Source organism: Drosophila montana, unplaced genomic scaffold (genome assembly GCF_035044405.1).
Source record: "Drosophila montana isolate Dmon_TW-CO22-7 unplaced genomic scaffold, ASM3504440v1 contig_3123_1, whole genome shotgun sequence".
NCBI lineage: Eukaryota > Metazoa > Arthropoda > Insecta > Diptera > Drosophilidae > Drosophila > Drosophila montana.
In genome coordinates this window covers 79,303-96,691 of record NW_026998002.1, presented here as the reverse complement: position 1 = coordinate 96,691, position 17,389 = coordinate 79,303, and the positions used below count along the sequence as shown (strand labels likewise).

The following is a 17,389-nucleotide window of genomic DNA, read 5'->3' as shown; positions in this document are numbered from 1 at the left end:
CTAGCAATTGAAATCTAACATAAAAGTATTTTTAATGTGCTCAACATGGCAAAAAGAAAACCAACATACATTTTAAAAACCATTTTAGCACTTTAATAGCTCTTGAAATTAACGGATAATGCACTCTTCTATGATACTCTATTGTATGCTCTATTAATTATGCCGACACATAGCATAAGTAAACTCTCTCAACATGCTCTTTGCATAAATATAATAATATAAAACACATAAATCATTTTAGGTGCTCATTTAGCCAAACACGCATACTTAATTCAACATTATATAGCTCCAAAATTTAAACATTATACATTATACTTAATCATGCACTTTACTCTCGTTTAACATTGACAATTGATGCAAAAATATGGAAAGCAAACAAAAATACACACACGCTATGGCATACGAAAAGCTGTAAGGTATGCTGAAAGTATTTATAAATGGCAAAAAGTTTACAATAAAATTTAATTGCTTTAGACAAACAAAATAATATGGTTTTTTGATTAACAAGCTTAGCCTTAAAGATTCAAAACACGATAGCTTTTGGCGCTTTCAGTAATACATTTTAATCGATACGTTTTAATCGATAGCTATCGGTAATGCATTTCGTGTAGAGCAGTATGGTATATATCGATATATTTTTGCCATCTCGCCTTGTTTATGTTTGTCTTGTTGCTGTTTTGGCCGCACGCGAAACATGAGCTACAAGAACTATTACACCTGGAAGTATCCGGACATACCCGAGAATGTAGCGTAAGTGGATGACAAACTTCATAATAAGATAATCGTCAACACGTGTACCACAACAGGCCTTTGCTATCGGAGCTGCAAAACTCGCTGGTGATTGTCGGCATAATTGGGCGATCGAAATGTGCGCAGGCCAACAAAATGAGCGCCTTTGGCATGCAGCCCGACAAGACGCACGAGCCGGCGGATGGACAGATTCTGTGCTATTATAAGCCAGGCACCAATATGCTGCTGCTGCACTTTGAGACCACCCACGATGAGGCGGTACTGGGCCAGCAGCTGCTGAAGCAAACGTCCGTTGACTTTGACAGCTTCTACGAGCAGATGCGGAGTCGGTTTCTGCGCATTTTGCTGCTGGCGCTGCACGTGTGTCACATTTTGGTGTACGTGGAAACCGCACAGACCTTCGACACGACACTGGTGACCATTTGCCAGTTGCTGAAGTATGTACGAGAGAAGCATGTGCTGGACTTTTTGCCCCAAATGCTGCGTGAAACAGCCGCCGGCAGCTTACTCAGGGATAGGGCGCGACTGTGCACGCCACGTGTTCTGTTTCTGTTCGAGAACTATCCTCAGGATGAGGTGAAGACACGTGAACGCATTTCCGCATATGAATTCCAAACGGAGGACAAGATATACGAGCTGCTGCGCCAGTACAACATTGTCACCAACAATGCCAATAATTCTCTGCTTGCGCTGCCCAACAACAAGCAATTTGTGTTCTACAATGCCCATGAGAAGCTGCGTTCGGATCAGCTGCTGCTTGCCATTGAGGCTCTCAACGCAACCATGTACAAGTCGGATGTCAAAGAAGAGGAGGAGGACACAGAAATTTTAGAGCTTGCGCCATTCGAGGGCTTTGTCAAGCCGTATGGCGCGGCCTACGAGGCGCGTGAGTCGGACGAGCAGCTCTACAGGAAAAAGCACACAGTCTGGCACTTTTTGCAGCGTCATGTGCAGGATGCACTGCAAGGCTGCTTTGATGAGGGCTCCTTCAAACAGCTGCCACAGTCGGCCCAATTCCAGCTGCTGAGCGCCAATGATTGGCACATTTGCATGGACACCGTACACAAGCTGCTCCTCGGACATATTCAGGAAGGCAGCTACGTAACAAATAATCAAAATTATGTAAATAGTTATCCCAAATCATAACATTATCTATTAATTGAAATCCTCCATAGAAAGCCTATCTGCGGGACTTTAATGAGAGCCTCAACTATGAGAAAAAGTAGGTGAAACAATCGTTTTGTGTATTTACCCCAAGTAATCCTTTTTTTTTTTTTTAACAGATTCTGGGGCCATCTGTGCGACCTGGGCTTGAAGAAGGGCATATCCGCCTATAAAAATTCCGTGCCCGCCATTTACGGCAGCGCCACGCACAAGCAGCTGCTGGCGGATGCCATACTGGCCTTTGAGGAGGAAGGACGCGGTCCATATGCGGAGCTGGCGTTGGCCAAGCTCAGCGATATTTGCTTAAGGCACTGGCTCGACGGCAGGCAACAGTGCGAACAGCTCAGCCTGCGTGGCAATCCCTGTACACAGCCAAAGGATGCGCCGCACGATAAACATATCAGCGGCATTGTGCACATCTCGAGCTGTAATTGCGGGCGCACGCAGGGCAGGCGAGAGGATCCATTCACACTCCGGCAGGCCAATTACAATTACTACGAGCACATGGCTGCCATGTGCAATTTGTGCGTTAAGGTTAAAAAGTTTCAGTTGCCCGTATTTACGCCCTCGATAAGCGATTATCGAGCGGCCGCTTTCGAGGCTGCTTTTCCACTGTTGTTGCAGGCGGCTAAGATCCGCACTGAGATCGCGGCACAGGGCGACAGCGATCTGGATGCCGCTGACGAGCTCTACTCCCAGCCGATTAGTGCAACGGAACAGGCGCCACAGAAGCCGCAGATAACCCTAAGCAATGGCTGCTCGCAGCCGGCATTGTCGGCTACCTATGGCTCCGATTTAAATATGTCGATAGCGGGCTTTGGCGCTTCGCTGAATGAGGGCGAGGAGGTGCGTTCACCGGAGATCAGCTCGCAAATTTGCAGCAGTGGCTTGAGCAGCCGCAGCAATAGCACCAGCAGCGGCACCTCCAGTGCCAACACAGCCAACGAGCTGGTGCTGCAGCTCAAGGAGCGCACCGATCAGAATGCGGCCAATGCCGCAGTCAGCGAGATCTGCCCAGAAGCGCTACCGATGGTAGCGTCGACAGAGCAGGTCTCTACCACGGAATATCTGCCCGGATTGGTGCACATGAGCAGCGGCTGTGAGCTATTGCCACTGTTTCCGAGCTGGTCGCTCGCCTGTGTGGGACCCAGTTCCATTTATAGTCACAATACCGGACTGCAAGAGCATTTTCAAAGCGGGTTTCTGTCCGGCGCCAACTTTCTGCTGCCCTGGGACGTGCACGTGCGCCTCGTCCAGCCGCACAAGCATCCGCAGCAGCAACAGTCGATGGGCAAGAAGAGTCAACGCTATCGCAAGCACGGCGATCGCCTGGCGCTCAAGATCTTCGTTGGCTTCGAGTACGAGTGCTCGCGTGGCCATCGCTTCATGATGTGCGGCCCGGATCGTGTGCTGCGCGGCGGTGCAGACATTGAACGCGACACTAGCAGCAAAGTGGTGAACAACAATATGCCCCTGTATTTCCCCTGCCCGTGTCGCGCACAGACCACATATCTGGCGCAGCTTATGCGCATTCATGTGGTCACTCCTAAGGCGCCCGTCAACATAATCCTCGATCCCAAGATGCGTGTGGGCAAATACATCTTCACCTTGGGCTGCCCCACGTTGCCGCGACTCTCGCAGAGCGCCTACTGGATACTCCGCCTGCCCTACGTCTATCAGGGCGACAATGTGATTATAACACCACCGGAAAGACTTGAACCGGATGATAACTTGGCCGCCGGCTGCCTGCTGGCCGGCATGTTTGGCATTGCCGAGACGGACACCAGCGAGACGAGTCAACAAGCGATTACCCCGCTGACTTTTACAAGGCTGTAAAAGATAATGTGCATATAAATCAATAAAATTGATTTTAAGAACGATAACATTTGTATGCTATGTAAACTATCTGTAAACGACGCGCTGTTATTTGAAATTAACATTTATAATAACGTCCTTTGAGAACAAAAAAGAAATCAAGTACCCCTGTGGACATATTGCCTGTACCCAAAAGCTTTAATCCCCATCGATTATTCCTCGGTTTTGCAGATATAATATTAAAATATTACGAAGAACTAAACAAAATTGTCCGATGTGCGATGTTAGACTTTCACGGGCTTTTGGAAAGCCGTAAATTTCCAGCGATAGGCTCTATGACAACCATATAGCCATATCGACTCGACTTTGGATTGGTGTTCATGTAAATATATGCAAGTGAGGGCTATAAATATTACACAAATTATTGGCGAGCAACTACACCCAACAAGTTTTAACATTTCCCATCTGTCCATTTCTCACTCGCCTTTAACCAAATAATGTACACAGTTTTGAATGTTTTTTAAGTTAACGATTAATGTAATCTCTTCAGGATCCGCACAATAATGCGCGCTTTCGTAATATAGGGGAATTCGTTTCGGGAAAGTCTGACCCACAATTCATTGTGGGGCATTCGGTAAATGAGCAGCATACAGTAGGTAGCTTAATACTAAAGTTTAATACCATTTAAGGTGGTGCATTCGAATTGGCAAGCACGACGCAGAGCCCTAACTGAGATTAGCTTACAGATATTGTGAGATGATATGCGATATGGTTCGGCAGCCGGTGGAAGTTGGAAGCTGTTGCAAGCTGCAAGCACTATTTTTAGTAGGGTTAAACTTAAACATACAAGTCTATAGAACATTTAAACATAAGAGCTCTGCGCGGTGCTTGACAATTGTGGGTGGTGTTGGGTGTTTTACAATAATAATGATTAAATACCATAAGCAATAATAAGAACTATGGCCAGAAAACAATGCTTAAAATTTAAAAACTGAGTTTGTGTTTCGCATTTGACATTTCGCACAGATTCCACACAAAAAAAATGAATACAAAATTGAATCCATGCTGTGAGAATAATATGTGGAACTGATGCGAAATGCCATGCCTGTGCGAAACTTCCTAACTCTTCATATATGTGTAACGGCTTTCAGATGTCCTCAGTGTAGACCTCCTCTTCGGCAGCGTAATCGTCGTTCTCTATAAAATCAGCACACACCTCCTCCTCGCAGCCCACTTCCATGTCGGCAAAATCAACGGGCATATCATAATACATATCCGCATCCGTAATTAGTTGCTGCCCATCATCATCATCATCATCATCACCATCATCATCACCATCATCATCGATGTCATCATGATCGTTGTTAGCCGCTTGCTGCGCCTCGTTTTGCTCGGCCGCCTCGTCCAGCTGCTCATCATCTTCATCCGGCTCGTCATCGTCGTCGTCGTCGTCTTCGTCGAGTTCTTCTTCGTCCTCGCCGGCCGAGTCCATGGCTGGCAGCTGCTGTTGCTGCTGATTCATTTGCTGCAGCATCGACTGCACACGCTGCATGTAGGCCTGCTGCTGTGCCTGGCGTTCCACGGCGCTGCATTTGCCCGCCGCAAGTGGTGCCGGCGGCAACGTGGCCTGCTTCATATTGTCTAGCAGCGCCGTATGCTCCCGCGTCACATGCAGCGCCAGGGCAGTTGCATCCGCATGCAAGGCACCGCACACAATGCAAACCAGCGTCTCCTTCGGCGTGACTGGCATGACTGGCAACGCTTGGCGAGCTGGCGTCGCGTCCATGGCATGCGCCTGTATATGCTTGTTGAGATAGGCCTGCTGGCTGTAGGCTTTGCCGCAGATGTGACAGGGAAAGGGCTTCTCGCCGGCATGGATCTTCATGTGCACACTCAGGCTGGAGGCCTGCGTGAAGCACTTGTCGCACAGCTTGCACTGGAAGGGCTTCTCGCCCGTGTGTATGCGCATGTGTATGTTGAGGCTGCCCGATTGCGTGAACGAGCGATCGCACAGGGAGCAGGTGAACGGCTTCTCGCCCATATGGCATTTCATGTGCTGCACGAGCTCTGAGCTGGCACGGAATGCCTGCCGGCAAATGGCGCACTGATAGACCAGCTCCTGGGTGTGCATGCGCATGTGCTCGTCGAGCAGCGCCTCGGCCTTAAACTCGCGCTCGCACTCCGGACACACAAAGCTCTCGACGGGCGCCGCGTGCGTCTTCTGGTGCAGCAACAGGGAGCTGTAGTTGATGAAGCCCTTGTCGCACTGCAAGCACTGATGCGGCTTGCGCACCGCATGCGACCGCATGTGCACCATCAGGCTGCTCGACTGGGTGAAGGCCTTCGGGCAGAGCTCGCACTTGTACGGCTTCTCGCCGCTGTGGATGCGAATGTGCGTATTGAGGCTGCCGATGTGCGTGAAGGTCTTCTGGCAAATGGAGCACTGGAACGGCTTATTCGAGATGTGCGAGCGCACATGCTTGGACAGATCGCCGGCATTGGGAAACGAGGCCTCGCAGTGCGTGCACTGAAAGCACTTCTGCCCATTGGCGCCCAGCTGGGCCACCGCAGCGGCTGCAGCTCCCTGGCCCTCGCTGTTAATGTTCGCCTTGCTGCGCCGACCACGACGTCGCTTAATGGCCGCCGGCTCCAGACTGAGCGTCGGCTGCAGCGGCGGCTGTACCACTGGCGCTGGCGCCGGCACTGGCGTTATGCGCAGCGTCGGCTGCAAAAGTATTATGGATGTGGATTCACGTGGATCCGCTGTCTGCAGCTGATATTCGTTGGGTTGGCTGCCGGGCAGAAGGCCACGCATGGGATGTGTCGATGTCACCTCCACGTAGGCACCATTCTCCAGACTCTGCTGGGTATTGGAGTTGCTGTTGCCGCCGCCGCCGCCGCCGCTGCTGCTGGTACTGCTGCTGGAGCTGCTGCTGCTGCTGTTGCTGCTGCTACTGCTGTCGCTATCATTGTCGCTCTCCGCGTCGCTGCCCTCCTCCGCGTCATCATCGCTGTTGGAGTCGCTGTCATCGTCGCTGCGCAATGGTGCCACATCAGCCGCCACCTCCAGTTCGCAGACCGGCTCGAATATCCAGCTGTAGTCTGTGCTGTCATCTTCAGCCGCCTGCTGCGCGGCCTGCTCCTGTTGCTGCTGCTGTTGCTGTGGCGTCGCCTCATTTGGATGCTTGCTGTTCATGTGCTGGTAGAGCGCGAGCGGATGCACAAAATACTCGGCACAGCACATGCAATGAAACGTCAAATCTGGCGGCTCCGGCTTCGGCGGCGTCGGCGCCGGCGTCAGCAGCGGCTGGCAGAGTATCGGCGTTATGGTCAGCGGCAAATGATGATACGCATTCTTCAACTGCACGGCCATCGTTCCTTATAGCGTTGCGGTTGTTAAGGCTTGAATAAACAAAACAAAATAAAACAAATATTGCAATGAGTAAAATAAGGTTTAGGCATTTGGGGACAGAATAAGCTACCAATATATCGGATCCCCTTCTGATGTGCTAAGATTGCATTAAACGAATCGAAACATAGCCCTGGAAGATACATATCTAGTTGGTTGAATATACATCAAAAATATATACTAAAGGGAGGATATCTACTCCAAATAAATAAATTCAATATAGGGCAGATTCGTCATATTCATGTGCTGCCTATGACCTTCTTTTTCTTTGTTAATTTAATTAGAATGCGCAATTATGAAGACAAACAAAAAATAAATCCGTATTTCCCCTGGGTTCATTTTAGTGGGAAATATGGGATTATAGTAAACCATATTATATGTATTTTGGGATTTTTCCCTAATTATTTGGAGGTTATAATTTAAAATAACGGGAACTTATTTAAACTGCAAAACTAGTTTGTTTACTTCGAAGCCTTTTTGGATAAGAAAATAGCCACTTTGCACTTCGAGTTACCTTAAAAACAAAATTATAGGTATTATTATTATAATAAAAATGGGAAAAACGTTCATTTAAATATTAGTCATGGTGGACCTGCTGCTAGAAATACCCATACTTTATTTTTATAACTATGCGAAATTCCACAGTATTTTCACTAACTCTAGAGCTTACATATACTATCGTGGTTTATTAACTTCCTCTAAAATATTACCTTTATAGCTGACTTGTCTAAGCGACCCACTCAGCCGGGTTCAAGCCCCGGGCTTGGCTAAGTACTTCGTGATATTTAGCTGAAGGTAATTATAATCTATAATGTCAATGAAAAAAATCATATGTATACAATTTTTTAACACACATGTACCATACGAACTCTATATATTTGTGTTTTGTAAAGATTTTCTGTGTACAAATTGCATAAATACTATTTATATGCTCGAATTGTTCGTTTTTTCCCTGCGTCTACACTGACTAAGCAAGTAGTTGATTTGTTAGAAAAGTGTATTTATCTTAGATACATATGTAAGTACATACTGACATATGTATATGTATATACATTTATGTATGCACATACTTATGAGAATGTGTATGTGTATGTATACATGCATACATAAATATGTACTTAAGTATGCGGGTAAAAATCAATTTCCGGTTCTTACCTTTTGTTGTGTTGTTTTTAGTTATTTTTCATAGATTTAATTTGGGTATTAACAATTGTAGCTAGATGCCATTAAAAAAACTCTTTGTTTATCATATAAACTATACATGTGGTTATTTAACTGCACTACAGTAAAATTCAGGTTTACAGTTGTAATACATTTATTTACACAATTAGCGTCTAACAATTTGGCCTGTGCCTCACCATAATTTGATACAATTTACCACTGTATTTTCGCCAAACAAGCGGCGGTGCACTGCCAGTGCGTGTAATTTAAGCATTACATTACACAAAAAAGTCCTTTTATTGTAACAACAAAATAATAAAAACGACGCTTACTTTTATTTTGTGGCGCAGACACGTTCCAATTTAGTTGACAACTAGATGTTGCATGTCGAGGTATGACACTCATTTTTATTTCACAGGCCCGTATGCTGATCGCAAAAAATGTATGACAAGCCAAAAATTGTTATATCATATTTTATATATTCCGACTAGACTTTTGAGATGAAATGTCTTAGAAAATATAAATTGCTTATAATATGCTAAAAAAAAATGATATATATTAATAAAAGCAGGTTTAGAATTTTGTTATTTTCAGTTGTTTTTCCATACAATCTGTGTACGATTATTTGTTTTGATAATTCCAATCTAAGTCTTAACATATTAGTTAACACACTACAAAATAATTTATTTAAATAGTTTCGTCAATAAATATTATATAATATATTATATATTTTATATAATTTGGCTGCTTGTAAGCAAAATATTTGAGGTGCATATCAAACGTAACCAGTGTTGCAAGGCAGTCAGAATATAGTGTTGAGCTAGATTGCAAAGCAGAGTCCCGGCATTTTTGTCGCGTGTGGATAGTTAATACAATTATTATTTAAATATAAACAGTTATCAATGGAAAGTCCGTTCCAGCACAGACGCAGCAGCCTGCTGCGCCTGCCCTTAAATAGCACAGCAAATAGCCAGGCAAACAATCTCTCGATAACGCTGCTGCCGGATGAGCAGGACATGTTTAGAAACAGCAGCTCGGGAGCTCTGGGACTCTTGAGGTCTTTGCAAAGTCGTACGGTCAACGCCAACGATCTGACCAGCCTGAGCGGCGACAGCACACTTATGGCGGACGACATCGATGAAGCGGATCATGGACGCGCCAAAACCGACATTCTCTTTGCACACTTCTACGAAGTGCTTCACGCTCATAACAACACCAACGACACCCTGGATGTGGTGCAGCTGATGGCGCAAGCTTGTCAACAGGTTGTCGAACAGCTGGAGCTGGACATCGAGCGTGGCGTGGGCGGCAACCATGGCACCAAGCAGCGCGAGTCTAGCGTCAAGTGGTTAAAGCAGGAAATCAACACCTGGCGCCTGCTCCACGCACTATACTACGATCGACTGTTGCTGCAGGCTGATACGCAGGCGGATGATGAAATGCAGGATGGACCCATGCTGGGCGGTAGTGAAAAAGAGGTGCGTATAAAATGAGCATTCGAATTCGTGTATTTAATTGAAATGCGCTTTTAACAGGTTATCCAGCAGCTGTATTCCATAAATGCGCAGCTGCGTGAGTATCAGCTGGTGGTTGACTGGCTGGAGAAATGCTACGAGCAGAAGGATCAGGCGAACGCGCTGCAGAGTCACGACCGCATGATGGCCTGGGAAAATACGCTCTTCCAGCTAGAGAATCTGCAGGGTGCCGCCTTTGGACGTGGCCATGAGATATGCAAGCAACTAGATCCGGACGCGCCGGTGCGTGAGGGTAAACCGCTGCACGCCCTCGACACGGAGGACAATTTGCGTTTGGGTCGCGCCATTTTCGCTGCCATACGAAACGGACACATCGATGAGGCGCTGAAGCTGTGCAAACACTTTGGCCAAACCTGGCGGGCAGCCATCTTGGAGGGCTGGCGTCTGCACGAGGATCCCAATTTTGAACAGCACGTGGCCGGGCAGTCGCACGAGAAGCTGCCCATCGAAGGCAATCCCCGTCGCGATATTTGGAAGCGTTGTGCCTGGCTACTGGCCGATTCCAAGAAATACGATGAGTACACACGCGCCACAGCGGCCGTGTTCTGTGGTCACTTGGGAGCGCTGAAATCTCTGCTGCACAGCAGCTGGCACGATCTGCTATGGGCGTATATCAAGGTGCAAATAGACATACGCGTCGAGAGCGAGATTAGGGGATGCTGCATGAAACGCTATCAGCCCATGCCGGATGAGTATTGGAATGGCAAAATGACGCTGGAGCAGATCTTCGATGAGCTGAGCGTGGCCAAGGACGTGTCTGTGCGCGACTATGCCCAGTGCCAACTCGGCGTCATCCAGCAGCACATCATACTAGATACGTGCGGCGAGCTGTTGCAGCATATGTGCCGCTGGCTGGACGCCGTGCCCAAGGAGGCGCAGCTGCCGCCGCATCAGCTGCGCTTCATGGCGCACATTGTGCTTTTCATGCGCCAGATTGGACGAGTCGAGCAGCAGCCGCAGCAGCAGCAGGCGGAACGCATTATCGCTGCCTATGTGGAATCACTAATCCAGCGCGGAGAGCCCCAGCCCATTGCCTACTATGCGGCGGGCTTGCCCAACAAGCTGCAGGTGCAGCTCTATGCAAAGTTTCTGACACAAATTGATGAGAAGCGACTGCGTCAACAGGCGCTAGATGCGGCTATGCAGGCAGGCCTCGACGTGGAGCAAATAACACGGCATACTGTGGAAAGCATTCGTCTGGGCAGCACGCCACCCGGCATACAAGGTGAGCCGCCCACCGGTTCGATATCTGCAGCCGACAAGCGCAAGATTCAGTCGCTCGAGTATCTGATTCATTTGGTCGAGCAGCGCGGCGAGCTGCTCTGGCAGGCCAATGCTATGATGCGCCACTATTTGGCCAGCAACAAAATTGAGTGTGTGCGTCAGGTGTTTGCCATGGTGCCCGGCGATGTGACTAGTCAGCTGATCAATATTTATGGTGCTCTGGACAACCTGGGACCTCGCGAAGAGTGCAGCCTCAAGGAGTACCTGTGCTACAAGGTTTATTTGGCTGGCGTGGACAGTTTCAATGATTGGACCCGCCTGCAGCAAGCGCGCCCTCAGCCACCTCAAAAGGGCACACAGAATTCCGGCCAAACGCAGGACAACTTCACTGAACGCATGAATGCGCAGCACAAGGAGCAAACCTATCTCACTGAATTGGCGCGCTGGGAGCAGAAGGTCAAGGAACAGTCTAAAAGTAAGACACAAATCAAACCTGACTTTCATTTTTACTAATCGTCTGTTTACCCCACCAGTGACCACGGATGCACTGTTTAATGTGCTGCTGTTTCCGGAAAAGGGCTGGCTCAATGATCCCTTTATTGCCAAGGAGCCGGAGAATGCAGCGCTGCTGCACTGGGAGAATCGTCTGCTGCAAATGGAAAAATTGCGTTCGATTTGCCTGCCAGAGATTGTGTTGCTTCTGCATGAGGTCATGGCGAAATCGCGCGATCATCCAGGCTGTATTCGCTTGGCGGACGAGATTGCCGATGAGCGTCGACAGCTGTACAAGGTGTACACCAAGCACAAGCTGGCCGAGCTGCTGGCCAAGATTGCGGACACCTCGCTGCAGCTGCTCAATTGTAAACTGGATCCTTGGGGATATCCCATCACTGCCTAAATGCAAATTGCTGTCTTATTATTTAAGTGAACGGTGCGCAACAGCGATTTATTATTATAGTTTTATGTAATTTTAAACATTTATTGGGGACTTTCACTTACAGAGCTAGGGCAACGGGATATAGGGAACAGAAACGAGAAACTACACCTAAGTACTGGCCTCGTTGGCAACTGGCTCCTCGCAGCCATTACTGTGCTTTAGCAAGTACGAGGCCAGAAATTGTATGGGATCCGTGGGCCGCTCACGTGCCAATGCCTGCAAGCCGTGCAGCAAAACGGGGGCCACGGTCTGATCAAGATATTGGCGCGTTGGCAGCGCGCTGGGATCGGCACGCGGCGCAGGTGGAGCACTTGGCTTTTTGGCCGGCGGTGGCTGCTGCGCGGTGCTTGCTGATGTCGTCGATGCTGTCGGTGCTGCTGTTACTGCAGCTGCTGCTGCGTTAGAGCTGGAATTATTGCTTGTTGCTGGTGGCGGGGCTGCTGTTGTTGCAGTTGCCGCCGAATTTGCTGGAGCTTGTGTATTGTTACTGGCAGCGGCAGCAGCAGCGACAACGGCACTGGCTGTATCCTTAGCTGCCTCTGTAGTTGGAGGCGGATTCGTTGATGTCGGTGGCGAATCGTCTTTGGCCTCCATTTCTACAATCACTTTGATACTTCAATAAATCAAACAATTTCACTGGCGTCGCAGGAGGTGAATATTTGACTTGGCTATATGTGGCACCAATATTGTATATTCAGATGGTCACACTCCACGCCGACAATCAGAATACAAGAAATATGGTCTGCCGATAACAATTAGGGGACGGCCGATACATTACCAATTACCGATAAATCAGCCCATCTGATTTGTTTACCCAATTCCACAAGAATAGATCTACTTTGCAAATTCTACTGTTTAATAAAAAGGATTAGCAATGAGTGCTCGAAGCTTGCGTCAGCGTCCACAGCGTCCAAAAGAAACCATTGACGATAGTAGTAGTACTGAGGCAGAGAAGACAAAGCGCAGAGGAAAAAAGAAAGGTTGCTATTATGGAAAAAGCAGCGCCTACGATGAGTATGGAAATATTAGATCCAATGGGTTAGACGTTTGCGATTGCATGAACGAAGAATGTGATGGATGTTGGTACGAGTGCCGTAGTTGTGGCTCACCCAGATGTGGTCCGCAGTGTCGCGTTAATAGAAAGTTCTTTTATGAAAACATCGTGTATGACGGCAAAGACTTAACAATATCCAATAAGCATCTTCATGGCAAAATGTAATTGTTTAATTTAGTATAAGCGCATATAATAATAAGTCCTTTATTTCCAATATAATATAACTCATACATATTTTGTAATTTTAATTAGAAAATACATAGCTACCATAGATATCCACTTGCTTGAGACTATTAATGTCGATTGGCGATAGCCCACCAAACGAATTGGTAACGAGCTACTTTGACTATTCGGTCACAGTTTCATTGGAAACCTACAAAAAATTTCCACGTACATTTTAGGTTGCCGCTCCGAATAAAAAATATACATTAGGGTAACTCCGTGCAACGATAACTGTCGGTCATTGTTACTCAATTAAATCGATATTGCTCATCTTCAATACACATCTCTAGCACCGAGTAGCCTTCTACGGGTGCTGAAAAAATTGTTAAATATTAAATTGAATTATTAATTAAATATGACGGAGCTGTTAATAGATCCGGATATACGCGTTTGGGTGTTTTTGCCCATCGTGCTCATCACATTTTTAGTTGGTATTGTGCGACATTACGTGTCCATTCTGATATCCACACAGAAAAAGGCTGAGATGACCCAAATCATGGACAGGTGAGCAAGGTTCACTTCTGTAATTGGTTTTTTTAATGTAAAAAAATGTGTTTTGTGTTCGTTGTCACAGTCAAGCCATGATCCGCGCTCGATTGCTGCGCGAGAATGGTAAATATCTAAGTGCCCAGTCGTTCTCCATGAGGAAGAACTTCTTCAACAACGAGGAAACGGGCTATTTTAAGACACAAAAACGGGCGCCGGTTGCGCAAAACTCTTCAGCCATGCTGACAGACATGGTTAAGGGCAACTTTATTAATGTGCTGCCCATGGTCGTTATTGGTGGCTGGATCAACTGGATGTTCTCTGGATTTGTGACCACCAAAGTTCCCTTCCCCCTAACACTGCGCTTCAAGCCCATGCTGCAGCGCGGCGTGGAGCTGGCTTCACTGGATGCTGCCTGGGTGTCATCGGCTTCATGGTATTTCCTGAACGTCTTTGGCCTGCGCTCCATTTACACCCTTGTGCTGGGTGAGAACAACCATGCGGATCAGACACAAGCTCAGGCCGATGCAATGACCGGCGCAGCCATGACAATGCCCCAAGATCCCAAGGCGGCATTCAAGGCCGAATGGGAGGCACTGGAGATCACAGAATATCACAATGCTCTTAAGAACATCGATGCGGACATGATGAGCATCGCCAACGAAGCCAGCGCATCCTAGCTGCGTCCAAAGAAACGCAAACGGAAACAGATAGCCGATAAGCGTGCGTTTTGTAAGGTTACCTATTAGCAAAATTTAGACGACGTATTTTAACAAAAAAAACCAAATTTGTTTTGAGTCGAGTCTTGCAATAAATAAACTATTATGTCTACGTATTGTACTTTAGTTGTTACTCTGCCACGCCCACAACTTTTATGGAATGTGCCACACACCCTTAATGGTAAATTTTAAGTATACATCAAAAATAACACAAAATAAAGTAAAGTAAAGTAAATCAAAAGATTTCGTTATCGTTATCATCCTCAATAAGCTTTTTACGGCCACCAGAGGGATAAGTCAACCCTTTGGATCGTTAATAAACAAAAACAAGGATATTTTTGAGTCGAGTCTTGCATTAAATTAACTATTATATCTACGACTAACTAATTTGGTTGTTACTCGGCCATGCCTCTGTCCAGTTGCGTGCACAAATAAAACTAGGTAAAACATTTAACATAAACATTAAAATAACCTTAATAATAATACGCATCCTCGGTGGGCTCGGTTTGTGCAGGCGGCTCCTCAGATACGACGGGAGCTGCTTCGGGTTCAGCGATTTCAGGGGCTGGCGCCTGTTTTACCTCCGGTGGACCCATATCCATCATCTCAGTCTCCGTGTCTTGGCCCACAGCCGATTCTTCGGTTTTGGCTGTGGCCTCGGCCCGTCCCGTATTGAGTGGCGATGGTGGACGCGCTGTTGGCGGAGCTTTGAATTGTTTCTCTTTCTTCAAATCCTTGGGCTTGCCCAGCAGCTTATAATCGTTGGGTAGTTCAGCTTCCGTGTAAAGTTTGTCAGTGAAATAAACGCGTCTGATGCGTACGTTGGCATGGACCTGCAGCGAAACGGTCTCCAAATAGTTCGAGCCATAGGCGCGACGTGTAAAATCGGCCAAATTGAATTGTATTTGATTCCAGCCTGGGGACATGCCCATGGGCATGGCCGTGCAGAACGGCTTCACCGATGTCTTGCTCTGGAAATTGGAAACGCGGAAGCGTCGCATAAAACGCTGATCGTCCTGAATCTGCAAACAGTCAAACAATCTTAGTATGAACCCCAATATATATTTGCAGAAAGCTCACCTTAACTTCAAAGCAAAAATATTTGTGCATGTTTTTAATGAGCAGCACCAAAAATGGCAACTTAATGCCCAGCTCTGCCTTGCAATCGCTTGGACAATGTATAAATGTAGTTGACACATTAGACCCCATTATTTCCAGCACCAAAGATTTAATGTCTTCATCATAAATACGTTTAATATAACCATTTTTAGTCTATGGGTGCAGTACAAATTATAGCTGTTCGCTATTAAAAGGTTTTTTGATAGACTTACATATGTGGACCATTTGTCCAGTGGAGAGCTGCCCACACTGTAAAGTATCGTCAGGAATCCCTTTTGATATGACGCGCGATACATATTGAAATATTTTGTGTAATTTATATCAGTTACTATTTGTAAAATGAAACGGCAGCTACTGAATTGTCTCAGTACAACCAAATGGATACAATGATTGAAAACGTACGGCAAACTAAATTGTTTTAAGTTTAGAGTTTACAACTATTTGGGGGGAGAGGCGACTAATTGTAGAACGGATTGTAGGTGATCCAGTGAGCGCGCTCCTGTTCCTTGTCGGTTTTGTGACTGGTAAACAGAGATTTGTACACATCGCTGGCCTTCGGGTCTTTGGCTACACTGAAGTCTGTCTTAAGGCGCTTTAATTCTGGATCTTGCATTGCATTAACCGCGCCCAGGCGCTTGGGATTGGCTGCAATTTTCAGTTTGTTCGCGTTTCCATTGCTGGTGGAGGTCTTGTTTATCTTAGTGGAGGTAGAGGCAGCTGCATCAGCGGTTTCTGATTTTACACAGGTTTCTGTTTTCTTTGCATCCTTTTTGTCCTTCTTGGCGGACTTGCGCTTAGCAGTACGCATTTCACACTTAACTTTCATAAGCTCCAAATCCTCATCATTGCCATTAAGCACAATGACGTCCTCCACGCTGTAGGGTGCCTGGCAAAGTGGACACACACTGGCCATGTTGCCTTTGAGCTGTTTCAGGGCCCGCTCTGACATAACGCAGCCGCAGGTCCACAGCGCAACAAAGCGGAACTTGCCCGACATCTCCAGACCAATTAGTTTGCAGATGTAAGGCGCATGCCGTGTGTCCAGCAGACCCTCGGTCTTGTCCTCATCCGTGAATGCTGGATTTGGAGTTAGTTGCAGCGTCTTGATGTCCTTCAGACTGCGCACGTGCGCCGAGATCTCGGGCATTTCCACCTTCTCTAGCAAACGTTCGATGACGCTCTGCTTGGAATACAGGCGTCCCATTGTGCACATAGCAATTGGTTCCTGCAAACGCTGCTGGGTCAGCGCACAGTGCAACCAACGAAATTCTCGCTCTGCGTCTTTGTCTTTCTGCGGGAATTTCAGATTATGAGATAAACGAACACCTTGATTCATCAAATTGCCTTACCTGTTCTGGCTTTTGCTTGACGCGCACCAGCTCATCCCGCTTGGGTATAGTGCCACCATCGCAACCCATTTTATATTTATATCAGCTCAAAGATTTTTAAAGTATTATTGTTTTTTACGTTCGCTCTTCCTCTTTTTTATTTATTTATGTTATGACTGTATGGAAAATTAGAGATTGGCAATTATCGATTGATACGTTTTCTGCTTAATTATCGATATTTCTGCTGCATTCGCACTTGCGTCAAATTAGCGGCGGTGACTTAGCGTCGATTTTTGGTACTTGGATGCGAAAATAAAAATCGGAACTATCTAAGCATCGGCACGATTTCAAAGTATTTATTTTCTTCACCTTTCCCTAAAAAATTTTTTTTAAAATTGGTGTATAAATAGACGTAATAAGAAGCAAATATTCTTGTTGATAATTCTGGTTGGGGTTATTATGGCAA

The 17,389-nt window shown here is 46.7% G+C and overlaps 8 protein-coding genes across 10 annotated transcripts; 4 read left to right on the top strand and 4 right to left on the bottom strand.

Moving 5' to 3' along the window:
* Positions 1 to 653: 653 nt before the first annotated feature.
* Positions 654 to 3,797, top strand: LOC135431033 (nonsense-mediated mRNA decay factor SMG8). The gene is made up of 4 exons (XM_064685919.1): positions 654 to 750; positions 807 to 1,872; positions 1,926 to 1,972; positions 2,034 to 3,797. The coding sequence occupies exons 1-4, from the start codon at positions 695 to 697 to the stop codon at positions 3,748 to 3,750; spliced, it is 2,886 nt and encodes a 961-aa protein (XP_064541989.1). The 5' UTR covers positions 654 to 694; the 3' UTR covers positions 3,751 to 3,797.
* A 589-nt stretch (positions 3,798 to 4,386) lies between these two features.
* LOC135431023 (zinc finger protein 354A) lies at positions 4,387 to 8,762 on the bottom strand. Of its 3 annotated transcripts, none has more exons than XM_064685906.1 (2): positions 8,632 to 8,762; positions 4,387 to 7,131 (listed from the first exon to the last, which is right to left on the bottom strand). In XM_064685906.1, the coding sequence occupies exon 2, from the start codon at positions 7,100 to 7,102 to the stop codon at positions 4,877 to 4,879; it is 2,226 nt and encodes a 741-aa protein (XP_064541976.1). In that variant the 5' UTR covers positions 7,103 to 7,131; positions 8,632 to 8,762; the 3' UTR covers positions 4,387 to 4,876. The 3 variants fall into 3 exon arrangements, with proteins under 3 accessions (XP_064541976.1, XP_064541975.1, XP_064541977.1); XM_064685905.1 differs by lacking the exon at positions 8,632 to 8,762 and adding an exon at positions 8,294 to 8,625; XM_064685907.1 differs by lacking the exon at positions 8,632 to 8,762 and adding an exon at positions 7,849 to 7,868.
* A 353-nt stretch (positions 8,763 to 9,115) lies between these two features.
* Positions 9,116 to 12,039, top strand: Nup107 (nuclear pore complex protein Nup107). Its single transcript, XM_064685890.1, has 3 exons — positions 9,116 to 9,777; positions 9,835 to 11,533; positions 11,592 to 12,039. The coding sequence occupies exons 1-3, from the start codon at positions 9,202 to 9,204 to the stop codon at positions 11,954 to 11,956; spliced, it is 2,640 nt and encodes an 879-aa protein (XP_064541960.1). The 5' UTR covers positions 9,116 to 9,201; the 3' UTR covers positions 11,957 to 12,039.
* On the bottom strand, positions 11,972 to 12,687 carry Dpy-30L1 (Dpy-30-like 1). The gene has a single exon (XM_064685891.1). It carries the CDS (start codon positions 12,587 to 12,589, stop codon positions 12,104 to 12,106), a length of 486 nt encoding a protein of 161 aa, XP_064541961.1. The 5' UTR covers positions 12,590 to 12,687; the 3' UTR covers positions 11,972 to 12,103.
* An 86-nt stretch (positions 12,688 to 12,773) lies between these two features.
* Positions 12,774 to 13,328, top strand: LOC135431016 (ARL14 effector protein). The gene has a single exon (XM_064685892.1). The coding sequence runs from the start codon at positions 12,870 to 12,872 to the stop codon at positions 13,212 to 13,214; it is 345 nt and encodes a 114-aa protein (XP_064541962.1). The 5' UTR covers positions 12,774 to 12,869; the 3' UTR covers positions 13,215 to 13,328.
* A 215-nt stretch (positions 13,329 to 13,543) lies between these two features.
* On the top strand, positions 13,544 to 14,592 carry EMC3 (ER membrane protein complex subunit 3). The gene is made up of 2 exons (XM_064685861.1): positions 13,544 to 13,775; positions 13,846 to 14,592. The coding sequence occupies exons 1-2, from the start codon at positions 13,627 to 13,629 to the stop codon at positions 14,435 to 14,437; spliced, it is 741 nt and encodes a 246-aa protein (XP_064541931.1). The 5' UTR covers positions 13,544 to 13,626; the 3' UTR covers positions 14,438 to 14,592.
* A 219-nt stretch (positions 14,593 to 14,811) lies between these two features.
* Positions 14,812 to 15,944, bottom strand: LOC135430997 (uncharacterized). The gene is made up of 3 exons (XM_064685859.1): positions 15,808 to 15,944; positions 15,557 to 15,748; positions 14,812 to 15,498 (listed from the first exon to the last, which is right to left on the bottom strand). The coding sequence occupies exons 1-3, from the start codon at positions 15,889 to 15,891 to the stop codon at positions 14,950 to 14,952; spliced, it is 825 nt and encodes a 274-aa protein (XP_064541929.1). The 5' UTR covers positions 15,892 to 15,944; the 3' UTR covers positions 14,812 to 14,949.
* On the bottom strand, positions 15,891 to 17,105 carry LOC135430993 (replication termination factor 2). The gene is made up of 2 exons (XM_064685856.1): positions 16,945 to 17,105; positions 15,891 to 16,886 (listed from the first exon to the last, which is right to left on the bottom strand). Exons 1-2 carry the CDS (start codon positions 17,011 to 17,013, stop codon positions 16,053 to 16,055), a joined length of 903 nt encoding a protein of 300 aa, XP_064541926.1. The 5' UTR covers positions 17,014 to 17,105; the 3' UTR covers positions 15,891 to 16,052.
* Positions 17,106 to 17,389: the final 284 nt, after the last annotated feature.